The sequence below is a fragment of the Saccostrea cucullata genome, unplaced genomic scaffold (genome assembly GCF_032062105.1).
Source record: "Saccostrea cucullata isolate Sc308-1 unplaced genomic scaffold, CSIRO_AGI_Scuc_v1 ctg311, whole genome shotgun sequence".
NCBI lineage: Eukaryota > Metazoa > Mollusca > Bivalvia > Ostreida > Ostreidae > Saccostrea > Saccostrea cuccullata.
The window spans coordinates 53,574-79,255 of record NW_026930660.1 but is presented as its reverse complement, the minus strand read 5'-3'; the positions used below and the strand labels follow the sequence as shown (position 1 = coordinate 79,255).

The 25,682-nt window shown below is 33.8% G+C and overlaps 2 protein-coding genes across 2 annotated transcripts; both read right to left on the bottom strand.

Moving 5' to 3' along the window:
* Positions 1-4,245: 4,245 nt before the first annotated feature.
* On the bottom strand, positions 4,246-5,196 carry LOC134229506 (proteinase-activated receptor 1-like). Its single transcript, XM_062711251.1, has one exon. It carries the CDS (start codon positions 5,194-5,196, stop codon positions 4,246-4,248), a length of 951 nt encoding a protein of 316 aa, XP_062567235.1.
* Positions 5,197-9,891: 4,695 nt separating this feature from the next.
* LOC134229525 (PDZ and LIM domain protein 1-like) lies at positions 9,892-24,196 on the bottom strand. Its single transcript, XM_062711281.1, has 3 exons — positions 23,884-24,196; positions 11,496-11,644; positions 9,892-10,907 (listed from the first exon to the last, which is right to left on the bottom strand). The coding sequence occupies exons 1-3, from the start codon at positions 23,986-23,988 to the stop codon at positions 10,829-10,831; spliced, it is 333 nt and encodes a 110-aa protein (XP_062567265.1). The 5' UTR covers positions 23,989-24,196; the 3' UTR covers positions 9,892-10,828.
* Between the last annotated feature and the right edge of the window lie 1,486 nt (positions 24,197-25,682).

Below are 25,682 nucleotides of genomic sequence, written 5' to 3'. Positions count from 1 at the left end.
AATTAAAAATGGTAATTTCCATTCTTATGTCGATATATATCCTAGTGACCTTGAGACAAAAGAAACCACAGAGTCTGACACATCTGTTCCATATTTGGGTATTTTACTTGAAAAAAGTGTCAATGGTAAACTAACAACCAAGCTCTATGATAAACGTGATGCTTTATCTTTTCTATTGTCACATTCCCTTACTTATGCAGCAATATACCTTCATCAACAGCATACAGAGTTTACATATCTCAGTTGATTAGATACGCAAGAGCATGCTTTGCGTATGAACAATTTTTACCACGAGGTAAATTATTGACAAATAAGCTGATGAAAGAAGAATTTCAGCATGCTCGTTTAAAGTCATCATTTCGTAAGTTCTACGGTCGATACAATGACCTTATCAGCAAATACAATTTATCAATGGGTGAAATGTTGACTGACGTTTTCCATACTAATTGTTAGTCCATTATTTACACAAATTGAAGACGGATTTTCCCGTTATTTCCCGATCATGACAAGAATCACAGGGCGGGTGTGAGCGGTCGGCAGGGGATGCTTACTCCTCAATGGCAGCTGATACCACCTCTGATGTTTCGGAGGTCTGTGTTTGCTCTGCTCCTATTTTGTATTGTTTTATGGACTTTGAGATTGAATACTGTTCGTTATCTACATTTCTTTCACAAAGATATAAACAGTAGTGAAGGAAAAACTTCAAGAGTGCTGTTCAACAATATATTTGAGAAAATTGATGTAAATTAGATGTGGAAACAACAAAATTGCAAGGAACTTTTGGAACATTTGACATCAGAATATTCAACCAAAATCAAAAACATCAAAAATTACAACTTTTCATCTTCATATAAAATTATTTCCCTCGATAAAGTCCAGGCTTTTTGACATCACTGACAGCTGGGGTTTTTTTTCCAATAAAAACGGAACTCGTAAATTTACTTTCCGTGTCATTGGCCATTTGCAAAAGTACACATAAGTACTCTAAAGTTCATATAAAGAAAGATGTGGTTTTTGGAGACCGGGTCTTTCAACAATCTATTGGAATTGATGGGTAACAATTACGCACCGTTCTTAACAGACCTATTTTTGCATTCATATGAGTAAAATTCTTTTAAAATCTTTACTTGAATTGAAAACAATTTCTGTGGTCTTCAACTCGATATTTTTAGATATAAGGATGACGCATTGTCAATTTAATTTCCGCAAAATATCGTACACGCCAAATGAAACATATGGAGATAACGAACATTATTCTATATCAAAATTCCATAAAACAATACAAAATAGGAGCAGAGCAAACACGGACCACAAAAAAATCAGAGATGGGATCAGGTGCCACGGTGAAGTAAGCAACCCTTGCCGACCGGTCACACCCGCCCTGTGCTCCTTGACATGATCGGGAAAATAATGGGAAAATCCGTCGTCAATTTAGTGCATAGATAATGGACTAACAATTAGTATGAAAATGTTAATCAGCATTTGACTCAATGACAAATTGTATTTGCTGATAAGGCCATTGTACCGACCATAGAACTTATAAAATGATGACTTTGAACGAGACAGCTGAAATTCTTGTTTCATCAACTTGTTTGTCAATAATTTACATCGTTTTTGAATACGTTTACAGTTATCTGTATAAACCAAGGTACCAATGCATATTTTCAAATAAAGGTTTTCCTTTCACAGGACACATGAGATGCGTGCCAATGGAGGCCTGCAGAGCGAAATGGTGATAAACAGTGTATTGGAACATACCTATCCTGAAAGCTTATCATCCTGTTTGTCGCAGCCAATGAAATATCTCTTTTACATGTTATACACCAAGATAAATTTAAACACATCTTTTCCAAGATCCAATTTAAATGTCGGGAGTGCTACCAGTGAACATTCATCAAAATTGCAAACAAAACCAAAACGTCAGATTAATGAAAGTTCACATCACAAAAGGCTTCACTAAATAGTAATGTTTGAGTTCATACTTCATTGTTCTAAGTAAACGGGATTCTATTTGTTTTAATATAAAAAGGAGGCGTAGATTATCTTTCAATACATAATTAAAAAAACTTTTTAAAAATATTAAAAAGTTTTTAAAAAAATATAAGTAAGAAAATAACGAAAAATTGCTGTGATCTTGATTGTTCTGAATAAAAAGTAACAAATTATGATGCTTTGTGTAAGGATTAGAACACCGTATTTTATACGAGGCTAACTCCATAAGCCGGTACGATGTTCAAGTAAACAAATATACATTACACAATATCATTTTCCCCCTTCTTCATGATGAAAAAAATATTTTTTCCATTATATCTTAATATAGATATTTTTGGTGGCACCCCATTGCAAGCTTTTTAAAAGCTTTAAACTTGCTGAATAATACCCTATAAAAGACAAGTGGCTTATTAACTGAAGCTGGTAAGCCTATCTCTGATTTCTGTAGTTCATCGATTTTTCTCTGAATATCTGCTTATGTCATTGAATGATGAATAAATTACATGATAATCAGATTGTATAATCTGCAACAAAGGTATGAGACATCATGTTTTATAAAGATTTGTATTGATTTATAACGTGTTAAATCACTTCTCCCATGGATATTACGCATTGGATGTTTTTTTGTATATCGCCCTTACTTATGTGTTTTGTTTGCTACAGACCTGCAGCAAGTCTGATGAAAGTTTTCAGCAAATAAAATTACTCGCAGGAAGTACATTACCTTGTTCGCAGATGATTGCCGCTACACAAATGTAGCTGCGATCATGCGGCAATCATTGCAGCAATTGCTGCAAATAATAGCAGCAAATTCGCAGGAATTCATCATGTTTGAAGGAACTTGGCAAGAAAATGCACCCCAATTTGTTGGTCACATCAGGTTTTGAAGAAACATTTCACAAATTGAATGTTTGCTGGAAGTTTTCAAAAAAGTAAACGAGTCAAATCAGCCGATGAAATGCAGATTGTAGTTGGATCATAGCAGGAAACAAAACAGTTTGGTAAGGGACTGTTTCATCGTCATGATAGTTTTTGTGTGAAAGTGATGAAGTAATATATATATATAACACAGTCGAAAGGCATGTCGGTATTGTATCAAACATGAGATAAAATCTCTCTCATGCTTTATGCTTGGACATGCTTTTTAACTGTTTTTTTTTAAATTGCGGGTTGTGTTTTTAGGGATAAAAAATTTGGTTGGATGCTTCTAGTGCCATAAATTATCCAAAAACATGTCGAAAACCGCAAAAATTTGCCTTTTCTGACTACTTCGGGATTGGCCGGAAGTGACGTTATTTAACGACTTTCGACAATTCAGGCTTCATTCCCGAGTGACATCGAAGTCACAAGGCAAGAAAAACTTTGAAAAACTCAAACTAAACCAATTTTTTCTACATCTTTTGATTAAAGAGAGAAAGTTTAATTTTTCGTCAACTTCCATTATACACCGGAAGTTGCTCAAATGGATGCGTTTTGTTGACGAATGTAAAAGTGAAGATAAGTTCTTTTTACCTTTATTCAAAACGGTTGAATTTTTAAAATAATGTTGAAATAAAACATCACTTCCTGTGTCGACAGGAAGTGACGGATGCAAAATATAAAGAGTCATGCATAACTCAAAGAGATGTTTTATCATCCCTGAAAAATACTGCGATTCAATCTTGAGTGGTTTACAAGAAGATGCGTGGACAAAATGACAATTTAAAAAAAGAAAATCGGTCGAAAGATGTGACCGGAAATGATTTCTCAAAAAATAAAAAAAAAAAAACAATCTAGAGATATTACAACAATGCATCATTCCTGAAAAAATCTTTGAAATCGGTTCAGTAGTTTCTGAGAAATCATGTGTAATATGAAAAGGGAATAATAATAATAATAGGAAACATAAGAAAAACAGCAAGGTCTTCTGAAGGAAGTCGAAAGACCTTAATTACGATTGGAACCATAGCAACTATATAAGGAAAAAGACAATACCTGAAGATGACAATAATGCAAGTTAATACTGACTCTTAAAAGAGACTGAAAAGTACAAGACGTCTTACAAAATACATTCATTACCTTCACCTTTTTGTACTTATATTTGAATCAATAGTATCAAACATGAGTTAATTAATTTTTTCCAATTAAGTGGCTTTTAAAAATAAACTTTTGCTTGAATTTGTTTTGCACTTAACCATTTACGGGTGTTAAATCACTCTTTAAATCAATCCCACTACACGCTGATGCCCTCGCTGTCGTTCTGGTTAGTCTTTATCATGGAGTCACGCAGTCTCTTGTTTTATTATGTCTTAGTTCTTGCATTGTGGGATTAACAATGGTAAACGGAGCGTAATGCTGGTTCCTGTCCATCATAGTTTCCTCATATTTAGAGGCGTCACACATGTACCGTAATAAGAAAAGCTGAAAACGACACTCCGAAAAACGCAGCACGTAAAAAATCGGATCCAGAATTGTAGACACTGTAAAAAGAATCCCGGTACTCATGTTCATATAGTTAGCTATTTTTAGATTGGATACATAAGGCTTTATCAACGTCCAAGTCATGCCTGGGGCGTAAAGTCCTAGAAAGGATCCAGTTATTACCGCAATCTTTCTAAAAGTTTTCTGACCTGTTGCCTGAGAGGTTAAGTCTTTCTTGTGGTCGGCTTGGTCCATGGGCTGGATTTTGCATACTTTTCTCTTAATCCCATAGATAATGTAACCAAACAAGATGAAGTTAGAGGTATAAATGGCAAAATACCCGTACTGAGAAATTCTGGTGCACAAGGTGTAGTTAAGGGAACTACAGAAATCAGACCATACGAGAGTACAAAACTGAAAGCTAGTTATCAGAGGACCAAAGACCCACGACAAAATGCACGCAGACTTGACTTTGGTTGGAGAGAGATAGCTGTAGTACTGCATGGCAAACTTTATAGCCAAGAAGCGATCAACGTTAAACAAGGTTATAAAGACCAGTGAAGACTGACCAAACAAGACAAGGAAAAAATATTTAACGCGATTTGTTCCAAAAATTAATTCGAACACTCTTCTGTCAATACACAGGGTGAGACAGGAGCCACAGTCCGCTAGGCAGAGATTTAGGGCGAGGATCCGGATCTGGAAGGGAAGTTTCCTGCTCCGCATTAACACAGCCAGCGCAATGATGTTTATAACAAGAGCCGGAAATGACACAATCAGGTGAAGTAGATCGTTTTTCGCCATCCTTCTTCAGCTGTTATGTCCTGTTATAGAACTCGCTAATGAATTAACCGTATATCCATTCCATTTTCTCCTGTAATAGATAAGCTTTCGATTTGTCGACTTTCTCTCTAGGTCTATAAGACATTGTGCAGCCTGACCGGGCGTGGTTTCTTTTATTCAGTGGAAGAACCTCTCGTGTCTATGGGTGTTTACAAAGAATAGGATATCTGATTTATTGACTGATAATCCTTCTTATAAAACTAAAATAATTAGAGATTAGTGTATAAATTACACTGTTATAAACCATGTTTTGCGGCTTAGCATTATAACTCTTCAAATTGTAGGACAGATACAAGTAAAAAGTATAAAACACCTGTACTATATGATGCGCTTGTGTCTTTGTGTGTTGCGCTTTTTTCATTATGTGATCAGTTAAATATTATTATGTCATTTGCTTTTTATCATTATGTTTAGTGCTCGTGATGTACATTTGTCAATATGTGACATGGCTTATGTCATCATGTGGTTTGCATTTTGTCATTATAAGGTGACGTTTTGGTCATTGTTTTGATTATTTGATATGTATAATTCAGTAGACCATGTACTTTTAATAGTCATTAGCATCGTGTTTAAAAGTCTTTATGTGTGATGCAATCGTCCTCACGTAATGAGCAATACGAAACGTTGACGTCATTCTTTTTCTTTTACATGTACGGAAGCAAATTGAAAGTGGTTGGCGGGGCTAATTAAAAGGGGGGCTAAAGCAATAAAAAAAAGATTAGGCCCCAATTTCAATGCCTTTATTATGCTTTTCTTTGCAAAAAAGAAAGTGTTGGCTAACCCCCTCCCCCCCCCCCCCCCCCCCCCGGTTCCGACGCCTATACACATCAATAGTTTACAAAATGGCGCCGTAGTTGTAACTCCTCTTTAACATGATATGCTCGCAAATTTTAAGGCTTAGACAGCGAATAAGATTATACATGGCATCGAAACTCAGATAATTTGTTTAATCGAAAGTCAAAAGTAGTACATGTAATTAGTATTGGGGTACCAATGTTGAAATAACGAGATAAAAAAATACGCACAAAAACAAGTCTTGGGGAAGATTTTTGCACATTTCTTCGTAAACGGTAACAGTCTTTCTTCATAAGGTATATTTAGGGAAACTGCATTGATACCCCTAACAAAAACACTTAAGTTACCTATAGTTTACTATAGTTAACTATAACGATAACCTTAATAATTTTTTGAAAACTTTGATTTTCTATACGTGATAACTTTGACACTATGTTTTACTATAGTTTCAACTTTGACACTTTGATTTACTGATAATTATGAAAACTTTAATTTACCATAGGGGTCACTATGAAAACTTTGATTCACTGTAGTTATAACTTTGAAAACTTTGATTAACTATAGTGATAACTATGACACTATAGTGATTACTTTGAAAACTTTGATTTACTATAGTGATAACTCTGACGTCTTGATTTACTGTAGTTAACTATTGTTCACTATTGTTAACTATGGGTTTTTTTTGTAAGGGACACTTTAGTTTTATACAGAATAGGTTTTGTTCAATACGATGGTGAGCCACATAAAAGACCGAAAATCAAAATATATCATATAAAGGAAATTCTTTCACGGATGCCTATGATAACGTACATAACGGGACAAAAACCGTACTAATTATCCATCCATAAAGTGAAACATCATATGTAACTTCTGATAGAAGTTACCATTCTTTAAGTCTTACTTTACCTCAATACAAATTTTATTTGAAATGTTTTTTTTTCAAGAAAGTGACGTGGGAAGATTTTTTGAGTATTTTTAAAAAGTATCAATGATATCAGTTAAAACAATCCACAAACCAATACAATAATTTGAAGAGGGCATAAAACATGGACCTCATGGAAATTTCAGTTATGGGATCAGGTGCCTAGGAGGAGTAAGCATCCCCTGTTAATTGGTCACACCCGCTGTGATCTCTATGTATTGGTCAACAACTTGAAGACAAATTTAGTACAAAAGCAAACGTTTGACCATTTGTATGAAACAAATCAGCCAAAAATACGACCCAGTGATGTTTAAAGTTGCTAATAAGGTCATTTTAACAACCATTTAAGGACTTACGAAATACCAATTATAAACGAGTTGGTTGAAATCCTCTGAAATTTTATAAGTAAGTTGAAATGTAAGTGACATGATTCGCATTTAATTGTTCTCAGAGCAAGCGCTTGAGTAGCGAATAAACTCTTGTGAAAGGTAGATATTAATGCATAAATTATAAGGAAAAAATGAAGATGGAAAACCTGAAGTCATCTCATTTTTCATACAATTTAGTTGTTAAGTGATCATCAGGAAAACATTTAAATGTGAAAAAGGTCAAGGCGACTGTAAGGTTTCTTTTATTTAAGTTTACTAGAATATATCGACCCGACATAGGAATTAGAAAATATTTAGTAAATTAAAAGCTCAAAGATCATTAAACAATGCAAATCAGAAAAAGAGCAAACACGGACCTCTGAAATTGGTGGAATCAGGTGCCATGGAGGCGTGAGCATCCCCTGTTGACCGGTCACACCCGCCGTGTGCTCCTTATCATGATCGGAAAATAGCGGGGAAATCCGTCGACAATTCAGTTTGTCAATAATGGGCTATCAATAAGTATGAAAATCGAAAGTAAGCATTTCTTTAAATGATAGATTATTTTTGCTGACAAATCATTGTATCGACCATAGGACGTACGAAATGATGGATTTAAACGAGATTGTTGATTGTCTTGCATCATCAACTTAATGTTCAATAACCTACCTCGTTAAAAAAAATGTTCATACGCTTAGTATGCTCCTCCGTATCGAATCAACCGAGAAATAAAAACCCTAAATGCAGCTGATTTTGGAATATGTTTCATATGCTTCATACCGTTCACGGTAGCTCAGTCGGTAGAGACTGACCTAAGTCGATAAAAAATGGGTAGCAACTGTTCCTTCGCCATGCGCTCGGCACTTTGAAGTGAAAGTTGCGGGTCCTTCGGATGAGACCTTAAAAACCGAGGCCCCGTGTCAACGGCAGGCGCTGGCACGATAAAGATCCCTCACTGCTCAATGGCCCTGAGTGATGAGTAAAGATTAAAATTTGAAGCCCTTCACCGGCATACGGTGACGTCTCCATATGAGTGAAAAATTCTCGAGAGGGACGTTAAACAATATACAATCAATCAATCATATGCTTCATAGGTTGAGGAAGTTGACGATTGAAAAGTTAAAGTCATCACATTTATGATAAAAGCTATGTTGTTTATTTACCATTAACGTCTTTTTCCAGTAAAATTTCCGAACATAAAACAGATGTGTCACACTCTGTGGTATCTTTAATTTCAGGCTCATCGGGATATATTGGTTCGACATAAGAATGGAAATAGCAATTGTTCATTGACATTACGTCGCCGATATATCTAAATGTCGAGTCGAACGCAACAGCAAGTGTTTTATTCTTTTCACGCATAGAACTTTGAACAAATTCTACAAAATAAGTCTGCTAATAATAAGGCGTAATTGGCACCATGGGAATTCCAATAGATATAATTTGTTGGAAGACCTGGTCGCAAAAAAAAAACACATTGATATTGTCAATCAGAAACTAAAACATCTTTTTAAATGAAACATATGGAGATATTGAACAGTATTCAAGATCAAATCCATAAAACAAAACAAAATAGGAGCAGAGCAAACACGGACCTTTGAACCATCAAAGGTGGGATCAGGTGCTATGGAGGAGGGAGCATCCCCTGTCGACCGGTCACACCTGCCGTGTGCTCCTTGTCATGATCGGAAATCAACGGAAAAAATCCGTTGTCAATTCAGTGTATAAATAATTAACTAACAATAAGTATGAAAAATGTAAGTTAGCATTTCACTCAATGACAAATTGTATTTGCTGACGAGGTCATTGTATCGACCATAGAACTTACAAAATGATGACTTTAAACGAGACTGTTGAAATTCTAGTTCATCAACTTGTTTGTCAATAATTTAGCTCGTTTTAAAAATTGTTCATACGTAGAGTATGCTCTTGCGTATCGAATCAACTGAGATATATAAACTCCGTATGCAGGTGATGAATGTATATTGCTGCATAAGTATGGGAAGTTGACGATAGAAAAGTTAAAATCATCATGTTTATCATAGAGCTTGGTTGTTAGATAACCATTAACGTCGTTTTCAAGTAAAATATCCAAATAAGAAACAGATGTGTCAGATTCTCTGGTATTTTATATCTCAAAATTACCAGGATATATTGTATCGATATAAGAATGGAAATTCCCATTGTTAATTGACAATACGTCGCAGATATATCATAATGTCGAGTTGAGGGCCACAGCGAGTGTTTTCTTCTTTCAAGCATCAGATTTTGCACAAATCTGCTTCATATGAATACAAAAATAGGTCTACTAATAACGGTGCATCAATCGACACCCTAATTACATGAATTCGGTCTGAGATCATCATTCCTAGTATGTCTTTGTAAGTCTACTCGACATTGCACGAACAATTTGACAGGGGAAAAATAATTACATAGCAAGACACTCGAGGAACTTTAACTTGACCTAGAAGAAAAATGAAGCTAGCAGCTAAAATCTGCATTTTTGATCATGCACAGGATCAAAGACTGCATCATTTCCCAAAAAGCAGCTTCTGCCTTATCACGATCACATCTTTTCTTACGTCATTTTATTAATAAAAACTCTCCTATAAATATCATCAATATGTACAAACATGAATTACAGAACAAATTAACATCCTTTCTTATATTGCACATAATCGGCCTGTGATATCCAACATGAATAACTAAAGACAGTGTCTCTAGAACTCTAGTGACGTCATGAATATGATCAAAACAAATAAACAAACATTGTAAATCGTAAGCAAACACTGTAGGGCTGGGTAGTTTTACTGATATTCTGGTGTTTTAATGCGGTCCGATGTCAAAATTTGCGCATTGCGATATGCTTTTGTTTCACCGATATACCGGGATAACCCGTGGACTCAGGATTTCTATACATTTTACAAAAAAAATATAAAGATTCTTAAAAAAATATTTGCGATTGTGCCAAATAGTTAGCTAAAAGCTATTGTCTGTGTGCATTTTGATGCTCAACCTTAATTTATTCAACAATTATTTATTTTAGATATTTATATAGACCATTTTAATTTTAATGAAAACACATATCACAATTTAGAGTTTTAAAAATATTGCCGTGTATCGCAATACAAAATTTTGAGCCTGTACCCAGCCTTAAGCATCAGTTATGTTAGTTATAAAACACATTTCTCACTTATAACTCCTATTCTTTCCCTAATAAAATAAATCATTCTTAATCCTTTGTTTTCTTAAAACATATCATGTTGTCACCTGTTATACACTGATACATAAAATTGCGCAGATGAAAAATAAGAAAATCAATCAAACAAAAAAGGAAAATGAAACTAAACGCGTCATGACTGCATGGGCAAGTCAATGTTTTAAATACCACTATGTAATCCTTTTGGCACGATTTTGGCGCTGGTATACACAGTACACAACACCAGTTTAACACCTTACATAACCTCCTCCCAGACACGGGGGCTGACACGCACCTTAACACCCTGTCTTACTGTTGTCTCCAAGGAGAAAATTTCACAGGTCCTTTGGGCTTTAAGGAATCTATTCTTTCAAGTCCACTCTGGTTTCTGAAATAAAGATTTTCATTGTTTAGGGTTCAAAAGGGTTACCTACACGGCATACAGGTAAAACTGATAAGATAGTTTTCAATAGCCCGAAGTTAACAAGTAATTTCCCGTCGGCCGCCATATTGGATGTCAACATGCTCATATTCGATTCCTTCTATTCAAGTAAATTTACTTTTCATAATGGCAGTTGTGTGGCAGGAAGCATTGTTTTTCTATACACTAATTTAAAACTACATTAGTTAGAGCCTCCTATATTTCATGATTTTTATTCCATAAAATTTCTCTCCAAATATTTCTGATACAACCTTTTAAATCTGTTAAGACAAATTACTCGGTTGACCACCATAATGGCGGTCAAGAGAAATAACTCTGACTTAAAGAAAATATGTCATATGAAAACCATCTATTGGTAAAAGTTCGAACTCCCTTCAAATAAACAAGCACTAATATCAGAAAATTGTCTACAATGCACTTATAGATCAAATAACACTATAGAATTTTATTCAATCCAAAATCATCCTGTAATTTAATCAGTTATGTCCGGCCTGTAATTTAATCAGTTATGTCCGGTCCTCTGTAGATTGTTACCTGAGTACTGTGAGCTGTAGGTTAGTTCCACTCTGTCGGATCATGTTCTGTGCCTGCGCATGCGTAAGTTGCCTTGTATCGTAGTTATTGATACCCAGCACGGAGTCGCCCGCAGAGAGACGACCGGCACACGGACTGTTGGGTTGTACCTAAAGTAGAAGTGTTAAAACAGATATGACTATACAAAAAGAGAAACGAATGACAATGGTTTTAATAAACCCCCCCCCCCCCCAAAAAAAAATTGTTTGTGAAACACTATGCGCCCAGCGGCAACAAAATTCTTTTAAAAAGCTATTTTTAGCATATATGTCTCAGTCAAGGTCATTGAAATTGGTGTCATTTGAAAGAAATTGATTAGTCAAGTATGGATACCAAATATGAAGTCTCTATCTCTTTTGGTTCGAAAGTTATGGCAAAGGTACGAAAAATCTATTTTTAGCATAAAATTCACAGTCAAGGTCACAAGGTCATTGACCTTGGTGTCATTTGAAAGAAATTAATTAGAGGAGTTTGCATACTAAACATGCTGTCTCTATCTTCTATGGTTCGAAAGTTATGGCAAAAGTACGAAAAAAATATTTTTAGCATACAGGTCACAGTCAAGTTCACAAGGTCATTGACCTTGGTGTCATATGAAAGAGCTTAATTGGTGGAGTACGCATTTTGAATAGGAAGTCTCTATCTTTCATGGTTTAAAAGTCATGGCGAAGGTTAAAGTTTGCAGATAAAAGCTATTTTTAGTATATAGGACACAGTCAAGGTCACAAGGCCATTGACCTTGGTGTCATTTGAAAGAGCTTGATTAGTGGAGTATGCATACTAAATATTAAGTCTCTTTCCTTCATGGTTCAAAAGTTATGGCGAATGTTGAAGTTTGCAGGCAAACAAACAAACAAACAAACAGACAAACAGACAGACAGACAGACATGACAAAAACAATATACACCCCGGATCTATCAATCCAGGCGCATAAAATCATGATCATTCCAAAGGTAACAATAATATTATCAAGGAATCATGCAGTGACTATTTTTTGTATGACTGGGGTGATTACACAATTCACTTATTAATAAGCGCATTACTGTCCTTTATTATGAACTTATTATAAATATATTGTTAGCTTAAAGATACTGTGTAATCCTATTTATATTATGTGTCAATCTTGGTACATTTATAAAATAAAAGAATATGGCAAAAATAAAGATTAGACGTGTTGTTTTTATCGCTATAGTCAACTGTGGAATCTATTTTGATTCCTGTCAATTTATCTAAACAAGAACATTTTAGTATATTTAACTGATATGTATAGCATCTCTCCCTGTGTCTGATCCTGACAAGAAGCACACGGCACCGGTCGACAGGGGCTGCTTAAGCCTCCATGGCACCTGATCCCACATCAGATCATTTAAGGGGTCCGTGTTTGCTCTGCATCTTGGTTGAATTATTTCAGTAGACGTCTGAACTTCATTATACTTTTTAGTTATCTTCATATTCCACTTTAGTCCATTGACAGAAAATTTCTATTTGATTTTTGTTTTAGTATTCTACGTGGTATTTCAAGCGTTGCAACATTCGATCTTTTTAATTTGCATTGTATATTTTTTTCATTTGTATTAAATTATTTTATTTGTATCATATAATTATTCATTTGTAGAGTATAGTATAGCTGTTATTTGAATAATTTTGTGGACTTGTTTATGTTGGTGAAACCAAGGGATCACTTAATAAAAGAATATCAGGTTATCGATTTCAAATAAGTCATGGGGGTCAGCAGCTTTTATACAAAATTTTAATTCACCCGATCATTCTATTTTGTCTATGATAGTTAGAATTCTCGAAGAGATTTATCACCACACAAATAGCTCTTCACCTTTATGTAAACAACGAGAAGAACTTTGAATCAGAAAACTAAGGACAGCCTTTTCCTATGGATGTAATGACAATGTTGATAGTATTGGAAATCTTTCCAGTCCACAGTGTAACAATGTAAATATGATGGGACTTTTTAACCACACACAGATACGTAAACTAATTCATGGGCATCGGTCTTACAATAGACCTATAGAAAACGATGTCTCTTTTGATTCCTTACTACCTTATGTAAATCAACAGTTAGGTCTACATCATATTCGCACCAAACTTTACTCTGTTCCTTTGAAACTTTTAAATAATCTTCTTGAAAAGGTCAATTAGGTCAATTGATCACTAAAGGAATTGACGCGGTTAATATAAGTAATATTCTTTATCACAAAAGGGTCCAGTCTTGTATTCCACCATATTTCAAGTTAAAGACTACACCTTGTATTTCCTACAAATAAACATCGACCATTGCTTCCAAACTTTTTAATTACAAAACAACTTTACATGGCCTGGATATCGAGTATCTGAAACATAATCCTCCATCGTGTTCATGTTCTTCTTCACCCTATTAATGAGGACCTTAGATTCCTTATTTTAAAAGGTCCTAAATATAGGGAACCCTGATCCTTCAACTGGCGTAAGAATTTCATAAATATAAAGGATTCTGTTGAAGATTACGCTAGGCGATGGGCCAGAAATGAAAAAGAAGAGGAAAACACTTTGTCAAAATGGATTAAATGTATCAGATCCGTTAAAATCGGGTACAAAACGATTGAGGGACAATATGAAAACCATCTATCTTTCTGTGTTCAATAATCCAGAAGTGAAAAAGAATTAGATGGATTATATGATCAGTACGTACTGCTCTCTACTGATAAAGCAGGTAACAACATTGTTTTTGTTTGTAAGGTTCATTATATAAATTGTATTTTAGAACTTGAATTTAATTCTACAAGTGGTATTCCCCAACTTATACTGATCGATAGTTCCCCTTCTAAGGAAGAAATTCTTCAAATACACATGTCAGTTTTGAATATTTTTAATATCCCAAAGAACCAAATGATTTTGAACTAATATATATATATATATATATATATATATATATATATATATATATATATATATATATATATATATATATATATATATATATATATATATATATATTAATATATATTACGAATACTAAAATTGGTACTCGGTTACTCGGATGTATATTTTAGAATATTTCTAAGCTTATTTATTAATGCGTTAAAATATCGGTTTTAAATGTAAAATGTTCATTGCACTTGTACATACAGTAAATAGGGTTTCCTGAACCTCTAAATGACCGTTATCGCCTGTGGCAGCGTTTATACAGTAATTACCGTGACCAAGCACCTGCTACCTACATGGCTTTGGTACGCATCAAAAGAGATCAAATTTTTCTGAGCATGAAATTAATCTGCCTTGATTTTGTATCAAATGAAAAAATCTGATCTCACCTTTGGCTGTCTTCTACCCTTATGTTTAGTTTGCTCTAATTATCTGTTTTCATTGAACATCGTTAAAGATCTAATTAGCTTATTTTGTCAATTCTTGGGGAAAGAGACAGACGATATTGCACGTGCGATTGTTGATATGGATGCGTTTGATTACGTGCCAATTAATGCAAATGGTTGAATGCAAATGTTTTAAAAATCTTTAAAATCTTATGTCCATCGTTGCACCAAACTACAACATACCGTCTCGTAATTTTATTGAAATCAATGATCGACAAGTGTACGAAGATCATAAATCCGCTCTGTTAGAACATGATCAAGTTCATACTGTACATGTAGCTCTGACGACTTATCACTTGGACGACAAACGCATTGATAGAGTTACATTACAATTAGGGAACATATAATTTTTTAAAACAAAACCACTGTGAGCCCTTTATGATTTTATTTCTCGTATTTATCTGATAAATACTAGTAAATTGGACTTTAAAGAAAGTGTTAGATTAAATTTTGTCGGGCACAAAGTGGTCATAATTGTTACAACACATTTACGGGTAAACCTCCCACCGGACCATGCGGTTTTATTTCAATGTTTTACAGTTACCAATTAACTTGTTCATATTCATTTGATTTTTACCGAGTACCCGGGTACTCGATCGGAAAAACGTCCGAGTAACCGAGTATCAAAAATTGGCCGATTTGACATCCCTAATATATATATATATATATATATATATATATATATATATATATATATATATATATATATATATATATATATATATATATATATATATATATATATATATATATTATATATTGGATTCCGAAACTTCATAAAAATCCTTACAAACAGATACATAGCGGGTTCCAGTAAATGTTCAACCAAGCCTCTTTCTTTACTCCTCACTAAGATATAAATAGTTGCTGTAGTAAAGGAGAAACTTCAAGAGCATTGTGCAACAATACATTCAAGAGGTGGTGTAAATCAGATGTGGATACATAAAAATTCCAAGGAACTTTTGGATCATTTGAAATCAAAAGATTTTACCAAAATCAATAGCTTAAAAACTTTCGACTTTTCAACTTTATACACAACCATTCCCCACGATAAATAAGAATCCAGGCTTTTTGATATCATTGACAGCTGCTTTTTTAATAAAAATGGAACTCGTAAATTTACTTACCTTGTCATTGGTGATTTGCAAAATCATTTTGTTAAAAACATTCTAATTGTACACACAAGTACTCTAAAGTTGACATCAAAGGGATTTCTGATTGATAATATCTATATTGTTTTTGGAGACCAGGTCTTCCAGCAATCTATTGGAATTCCGATCGGTACCAATTGCACCCCGTTATTAGCAGACCTGTTTTGTATTCACTTGAAGCAGAGTTTGTGCAAAATCTTATGCGTGAAAAGCAGGAAACACTTGTTCTAGATATATTGACGACGTATTGTCAATTAATATTCCCATCCTTATGTCGATACGATATATCATGGTGACCTTGAGATGAAAGATACCACAGAGTCTGACACATCTTTTTCATATTTGGATATTTCACTTGAAAAATACGTTAATGGTAATCTAACAACCAAGCTCTATGATAAACGTAATGACTTTAACTTTTCTATCGTCAACTTCCTTTGCTAATGCAGCAATACACCTTCATCACCTGCATACGGAGTGTACATATCTCAGTTGATTCAATACGCAAGAGCATGCTCTACGTATGAACAATTTCTAAAACGAAGTAAATTACTGACAAAAAGTTGATGAAACAAGAATATCAACAGTCTCGTTTAAAGTCATCAATTCGTAAGTTCTATGGTCGGTACAATGACCTTGCCCATTATTTCTCGATCATGACAAAGAGCACACGGCGAGTGTGACCGGTCGGCAGGGGATGCTCACTCCTCCATGGCACCTGATCCCACCTCTGATATTTTGGAAATCCGTGTTTGCTCTGCTCCTATTTTGTATTGTTTTATGGACTTTTGTTCTTGAATACTGTTTGTAATCTCCATATGTTTCATTGTAGTCTAAAATTTTAACTAAATTATTACTTGTTTCTATTTTTCCATACGCATTGTAAAAAAAAAAAATCATTTGTATTGTATAATTTTTTTGCATTGTATAATTTCCATTGTATACTGTATAATTTTTTTATTTGTTCTAGGTAATAAGACGAGTTTGAAAAATATAATTTATTTTGATTTACTGCTGACAAAACTAACCAGAATCATATGCAACGTCTACGCCGTTTTGGGGAATTTCCGAAACAGTTTGTCTTACAGTTGTATGAAAATAGAATTGAGATCTGAGTATATATATGACATCGACTGGACAATGTTCTGTTTCAGAAATGAAGGAAACAAAGAAATCGCCTGTCGCTCATTTACGATCTGAATCGAGAATAGAAATGGTTGCAGTTTACGTTTTTGTGCCAGAGCAATTTCCTTAATCAGTACTTTTTTCTTTGTGGTTTGCTCTACTTAACTTAACGTTTTAACCATTAGTTAAAACTAAGTTCATGTATCAATTTCAAATGGAGGAAATGACGAACGATTGTCTTTTGTTGTCGTTCATCAGTAATGGAAATGCTTAATATGGTAAAATTTGAGGAATTATCCTCATTGAAATTCACCGGAAAACAGGAAGCGCTGAAAACGTTATTATTAGGTCATACACTCTTAAGGATACCCGATCCTCAGCAAGGAAAGATAACTCCAAAAATTAATATTTAATTTGAAATGCATCAAAATGAAGCTTGAAAATGAAAATTTTTCATGAAACAATTTTCATTTTATTCATCTTTATAAGATTCAAGGTCTTTGGAAGTCTTAGAAAAGGTCTTATAAAAGTTTACATTTATACCCTATAAAAGGAGAAAAAATTAATACAGTTTTACAGAAATAAGATTTTCTTGAATCCAGCCTTAGATACCAATGCTTATTAGCATGATATGAAATGAGAAGTGATTTGTGGTGTCTTGCAATGATAGCAAAAGCCTTTTACACTATATGTATTATAGAATACATGATGGAAATAGAAGACAAAAAATAAAATACCAAATAAGTATAAAAATCATGACAATTTCTCTAAATGCCTGGATACCTATCATTTTTTAACCTAAAATATATTTGTTGATCAATTTGCAATTAGAAAATGAATTGCTGATATTCCAATTCACTTTTTCTACAAAAATATTGAGATTTGACAATTTTCCCTATATAATATGATTAACTTTAATCTTTAGCTTTAAAGAAATACTGTGGATAAATTTACATAACTTTGTGGATTCAGGGATACTTTAATGAGTATTTTTGATAACTTAACTGCTAATTTTATGAACCTGAGGATCGGACTACCTTAAAGGCTCATCCATTGACTGTTTTATATTTCTAAATCAATGATTAATTTTTTTTTCTTAAAAATGCCACATATTCCTGCATTAGCATGCATCCTGGGTTAAGATGATTTTGAACATAGGAAAATCAATGCAATATTTCATTGTTTTTATACTTTTATACACGTATTTATTTATTTCTGCTATTTAATTGTGAATGCCTCATAAAAGGGTATGAAGGTAATTTTTAGTGGGCTAAATTCATCAAGAGTTTACATCATTATTCTGTTCTTAGTCAGTTTTCTGCCTTTTGGACTATGATGTCTATTAACTTTTTTAATTTTAGGTTTTTGATTTATTCTACTGAACCACCCAGAATGTGCAAAAAATTATTCATGGGAAATCTTATTAATTATTAATTTTAGCATTTTATGATGAACTAGCACAATCGAATTTAAAAATTTTAAAAAATCCTTTTCATTAACAATTGATTGAAACATCACGAAAACAAAATGCACATATTCAAATCTCAAAAGACTTCTCAATTTTATAGAATGCTTCTAAATACGTTATTATATGTATGTAATGATTTGTATGATTTTAAATGATATTTTTTCTTACATATTTATGTTAAATTGTTTTTTTATTCATAGATTTTAAATTATGTTTATCAGCATTTTACTGTACAGCGCTTCAGAATAATTTTTGAATTAGTAGCATATATTTTATTTACGGAAGCCTGTTTAGGACCTAACAAACAAAAAATCGATATTACTATTTATCGAATTTCTTTTAATGTAATAGGTAAATTCTGACGAACAATGACCAATCCACAGGTACTTGTGGACAGCCCCCCCCCCCCCCCCCCCGATATTCAACCCCGGGGCTTATTTGACATTTTTTTCACAATTTCTCTCTTATAATGTATAGTGGGGATTTGAGTAAATCTGCTTCTGAGCAAAATGAAAAACATCAGCTAATAAAGGAGGAAAATTAGTGTCCATAGGAATTCCAACACTTTGTTAGAAACCTTGGTCTCCGAAGACTTTTTAAATGTTGTGGATGAATAATTCCATCATCATTACAACGAATCGTAAATGTTTTTAATGAGCACTTCACATGAACTTCTGGCAATTTCTTAACCAAAACACAAAACCATAGCTTTAATTCTCAAAAATTAAAAGAATTCACGAAGTCCAAACTCAATGATGAAAATGTGTTTAGCTTACTTCCTATACGTCAGGACGAGGTCTTAACTATGCTACGCTCTCTTGACATTAATAAATCAGCAGGTGTAGATTTCATTGGTCCCCGTCTCTTAAAACTTTCTGCAAATGTAATTTTTAAACCCATAACTCATCTCATTAATACTAGCATTACTAATGGCATATTCCCTTCCCAGCTGAAACATGCTAAAGTCACCCCCATATATAAGAAGGGCAATAAAAGTGATCCCAGTAACTACCGCCCAATATCTATCTTACCAACTTTGTCAAAAACAAAAATTTTTGAAAAGCATATTGCAAATCAAGTACGTGAATTTACAAGAGCATTTGACCTCATTATGAGCTCACAGTCTGGTTTCAGGGAATTCCACTCTTGCCAAACAGCACTAACCAAACTTACCGATAACTGGTTGCATGCAATGGACCAAGGGAATTTAATTGGCATAGCTTTTCTAGATTTTAGTAAGGCATTTGATTTAGTCAGTCATGATATCTTAATAGAGAAATTACGCCATTATAATTTTGATTCACTTGCAATTAAGTGGTTTCAGTCTTATTTAAACGAAAGGACCCAAAGTGTAAAAATTGGCGCATGTTCTTCCGATATCTTACCTATCACAGCAGGGGTGCCACGGGGATCCATTTTAGGTCCACTCCTCTTTTTATTGTATATAAATGATCTTCCTTTATGTGAAAATTACTCTAATATTGATATGTTTGCAGACGATGCATCTCTGCATTTACCTAACAGCAATGTACATAATATTGAAACACATTTAAACTCTGATTTATGTGAAATTGAAAACTGGTGTTCACAGAATCAAATGATACTGAACACAGATAAATCAAAATGTATGCTTATGTGTACCCAACAAAAGAGATCAAGATTAAATTACCCAGTACTTGATGCAAAAATTTCTAACAAAAACTTGGAAAACGCTGAAGTTGAAAAACTCCTAGGTATTCAGATAGATCAATCTCTTCAGTATAATTCTCATGTTGATACAGTTTGTAAAGCATTAAGATACAAGTTATTTACGCTCCGTAAAATTAAGAAATTTCTTCCATTAAGTACAAGAATACTCTTCTATAATGCATACATTTTGCCTTCAATAAACTATTGTCTTACAGTCTGGGGTAATACGTCCAAATCTAGCATTGAGAGAATTCATAAACTTCAAAAACGTGCTGCTAGAATTATTCTTGATGCAGCACCTGACCAACCATCTAAGCCTTTGTTTGAAAAACTAGGATGGTTAAATGTTTTTGAGTTAGTTACGTTTCATAAATGTATTTTATTGTATAAAACTTTTCGTGGTATGAGCCCAGAATATATCCAGGATCTTTTTTTTTTCACAGTTCCGATTCCTACTCATTACGTTCAGAATTGAATTATAATCTTCGATTACCAAAGCATCGAACAATCCTATTTACAAACTCTTTTCAATATTCAGGTGTACATTTATGGAATAGTCTACCATTACATGTTAAATTATCACCATCTTTGCCTGTTTTTAGAAAGAATTTGGAAAAAGTTATAATCAGCCAACGTCTGTAATTTTCATTATTATAGATGTCCTTGTTATTGTTATTAACTATGTCTTTTAAACTTTGTATATTGACTTATTTATTGTCTTATATTTCCATTAATTTGTACATTACATCCGATTATGAAGTTATAAAATGAGCTTATCATTTTCATGTACTGTGTATATATGTTTGATTGTACCATTTTATGTATATCGTCTGAATTGTAGAAGGCCCCGGGGAAGACTAGTACTTTGTACTAATCGGGTTACCTTCTTTAAATAAAGCATTATTATTATTATTATTATCAATATTATTATTATAACATTGACTTCAGAGCACTTGTGTTTGCAGTCAGGGTGGTTTTAAATGAAGCAATATTGCTGATGTTTAATATCAAAATGTAAAAATTTCCGAGTTCTAACGAAGACGCGGTTGTCCAGATTTTCATTTATCGAGAGGAATTGTTTTATAAAGCGTAGGAAAATCGTAAGTTTTGATGTAATAAACTTTTGAAAATATCGGTGATTTAAAGTTTCTAAAAGTTCTTCAGAGTTTTGGAAGATCCAAATTTGATATACACTACATGTACCTGATAAAATTGCAATATCACAAACCGTCTGAAGTTTATCCTTTACAGTTAATATTTTTTGTTAAGGAGTAGAGATAAAGGCTTGGTAGACATTTGCTGGATCCGGAATATTTCTTTGTTTGCAGAATTTTTATGAAGTTGTGGAATCCAGTATAGGTATGGTAGATCAAACTCAACTTGGATGACTGGTAAATTAAAAGCGATTTGAAGTCGATATTATAAAACCATATATTTTTTTGAAATTGAAACATCTGGAATGCATTGTAACAGATTTGTTGAATTCGTTATATAATTAATTTAAATATTTATTTTGACAGATAGGATTCCTATAAAAAAAATTGTTGTATTTGTTATAACAATTTAATTAAAGATTTATTACATCCAATTCATGTTCATGCATGTACTGAAGATAATTCATTTCTTTTCAATGAAGAAACCGTGGTATTTCTTATATATTTATTTTTAGATTGGAGTGCACAAAAAAGGGACAATAAAAATCTATTATATCAATTTAAAGCATTCGGAAGATCTTGCACTGGGCCCTTTTTGTTATAAACACCTGAGATTTTCCAGATGAGTATAGATACGATATACATAGTCCTATCTCTCAGATCAATCAAATAAATTATTAACGATTTTTACACATTTCATTTTCATGCAAACAATAATACTGCATACCCCATAATTATGGTTAAAATTTGATAAAATTTGCATCTCTTTTTCAAAAGAATGATATATTCGTTTGATCCGAAGCAAGATTAATCTTTAATCAGATCGAGGGTCAATATAACACTAGTATCATATATACTGCACGGAGTCTTGATATAACAGAACTTGACGTGCTTTGGAACGCCTTAGGTTTGTTTATATAAAACAAAAGCTAATAGACAAGCTTTCATAGTCGGATATTTCTATACTTGCTGGATACCTTAATAATAATTTGACGTAAGTTGCATTGAGCAAATATAAATGGCACGGACCCAGGTTCCAGAGGAGTTGTTTCTTCATTTAGATACAAAGACGTTAATAACGAGCCTTTGTCTGTTTAGCAGATTCTCCGGAAGAACGAACACGTCATTTTCTTGATATGTTGTGGTAATTGATAATTAACGTGTAATGTAACAAAGAATTGGACGAAAACAACTCAATAATTCTGCATTTATTCAGACAGGTGGCGTTAATTAAAATAATCCAGAAGAACAGTTACTGTAACATTTTTTTAAAAAAATGTTTTGATCTTTTTTTTCGAGTGTAAACAAAACTTGCGAATGTTTTCAATCTAATGCACAGCGATGAATTGATACGCGAAGAGTGCTTGAGCCGACTGAGTTTATCAATCAAATGATAACAAACGGGCATGTGTTCCGAGTGCACTGATCCGTCATATACACTGTTCCCGAGGGGGTCTGGGGTGAAAAGGAACAGTACACTAGGGCGTGGTTAGGGGTGAAAAGGAACAGTACACTAGGGCGGGGTTAGGTGCATTACAGGTTCCCTATTACATAGCAAATTAATACACATAGTACACTCTCGTGTATGTCAATTATGCATTAAATATGTATTAGAGAACGGAGCGGACAAGATGCCCCTGTGGGTGCGAACTGCCCGATAAAGACAGATACCTAAATTACAATTATTGTAAAGATCAAGATCGCATATCTACATCTACATGATCTATACACTGGATAAGTTTCGGTTGCGAATGGTCGATAAAACGTACAGCGTGGTGTTCGATTTGATATAATACTCCATGAGCTATTTAAGTCTGTCGTAAACTAGTGAATATGTCTGATTTCGAACAATAATGAGAACAATCTCCTTGAACAATCCGTCAGGAATGCGCTCAGCACGCGTACTGATGCTGTAACACGTGGCTCCCACAGATGTCGTAATTAGAGGCGGTCCGTGTCATAGCGTTAATAAGAAGGTGAGTCAGCAATCTCATCACATATCTACAGAAATACTCTTTCTAAAAGTATTTCACAACAAAACAACCAACGCCGATTTTGCTATAGTACAGTAAGTACATGCGTGGCGGATCAATAATTTCGAGTCTTGATTATTGGACCATTGCAGATTGGGGAGGGTGGTGCAGAAGGCTGGCTAGTTCTAGCTCGAATTGAATCAACACATTATTTCCAATTGCTTTGATTGATACATTTACTTATAACTTATTATAAAATCTCTCAGACTACTTATTGTTATTGCTAAAAGCTTGCATCCGATACGCTTAAGGGAAAATATCAGAGGGAATAATACGATTAAGTGCAAAATAGTATGAGGGGAATACTCTTAACTTTCATGAGAAACTAGTAGGAGGGGTGGGATGTACTTTAGATCTGAGCACTGACCTTTTTGATGGTGAGCTGCTGTCTGAAGTCCTGACCCCCCTGGAGCCGGAACCCCCAGGGCTCCCCCAAATTCTGCTTACTCATCTGAACATTCATCGTCGTCATCTTCCTGAATCAATGACCACCGTCACAATTATAGCACGGAATCCTTCCCCTAAGTAACCAGGGTGCTCCTCACTTTCGGCGCTGTACAAGGTCGGATTGACGAGGAGGAATATGGAGTTATTAATAGAACTCACTCTTCTCCCCAGATCTACAAATTGTTCTCCCAGGTAAGCGATGTTTTCGACAGTAGATGTTCCTCTGTGAGATTCTGCAGACGGCGCTACGTAAACAAGTGTTGGATCTCTATCACATTCCGATAAATTCCGGCAGGTGCCATAAAAGGAGATCCCGGGACGGTCACGAAATGTCGGGGAGTTATCAAAATATGTAAAAGAAAATTGAATTATGATCACAAGCAAGAATTATACTCAAAGTACCGGCAGTTATAGCTAGTTCTGTTTTTATAAAAGAAACACAAGATTTTCTTAACACCCCCCCCCCCCATTTCCTCGTGTTAAAATGAAAAGTGCAAAAACGCAAATAATGCCACTGCAGAAAAATTGTAATTATGCCTTTACTACATTGTAGTAAATAGAAAATAAAGTTATGGAGGATCAACTCCCCAAACTTTTCCCCAAAATTATACGTAATGTTATATATAAAGTTTATTAGTATGAAAATGTTAATTGACCCCCCCCCCTCTCCTTTACAAAATATTATGAATCTTTATTTAAATCTTATATAAAATTAAATATAAATTATCTGTTGCACATTGTGCCATATATAACTACCCCTCATTGTCATTAATTTATGATATTGCTTTTTTTCCTTGTTGGTGTGGCTACTCCACTGGAATGTAATTGGAAGGAGGAGGGTTCTTTACAACTACATGAATTGAATTGAATTGTTAAACATGTTTAAGTTGCAACAAATTGTAAGGGGCGACCATCCTTTTATTGAACATTTTAACAGTAGAAGGATGCTTTGAAAAATGGGGAGGGGGCACCCCCACCCCCTGCCCGTCTCCCCACCCCGTACTATATATCGTACTTGACTGCTCCGTTATGTATTGTCACAGCTCAAAATATTCATATTTTTGAACAATATAATTTGTTTTTGTGCATGCTTTATCTATTGAAATAGAGTCAAATTCATTTATTTCAATGTTTTATAAGTGTTTTTTTAATTGTTAAAAATTCAGTTGTACGTCAAGTACATCTGAAAAGTAGATAGCATGAAAGACAAAGTATTATTATTAATTTATTATACAAATATGGACTAAATGAAGTTCAATACTAAGTATGCATTTATAATGACCCAGGATGATAGATATTGACCGAAGATACATGGAGTATATCGATCCAGGGCGCTTCGATATTCTACATGTATCTGAGATTTATCTTTCATCAAGGGTCATTAATTTATAAATGCATATTGACCGTGCATTGAGTCCATATTTATTATATTATTTGATATTAGCAAATATTATATATTACCAATTTTTTTTTTTAAAAGAACCTGTGAATCATGAGAAATAATCTATGCTGTATAAATTAGAGTCTATTTCTGGCCAACTTTATATACGTATTATCCAGAGAATATATCAAAAACGGGGGGAAAAGAACGACAACTCCGGATAAAGTCTTCTGGTTTTACAAATGAAATCAGTATATTGATTGATTGATTATTGTTTTTTAACGCCGAGTCGGCAATATTTCGGCAATATTTCAGCCATATTTCGGCGGGAAATCAGT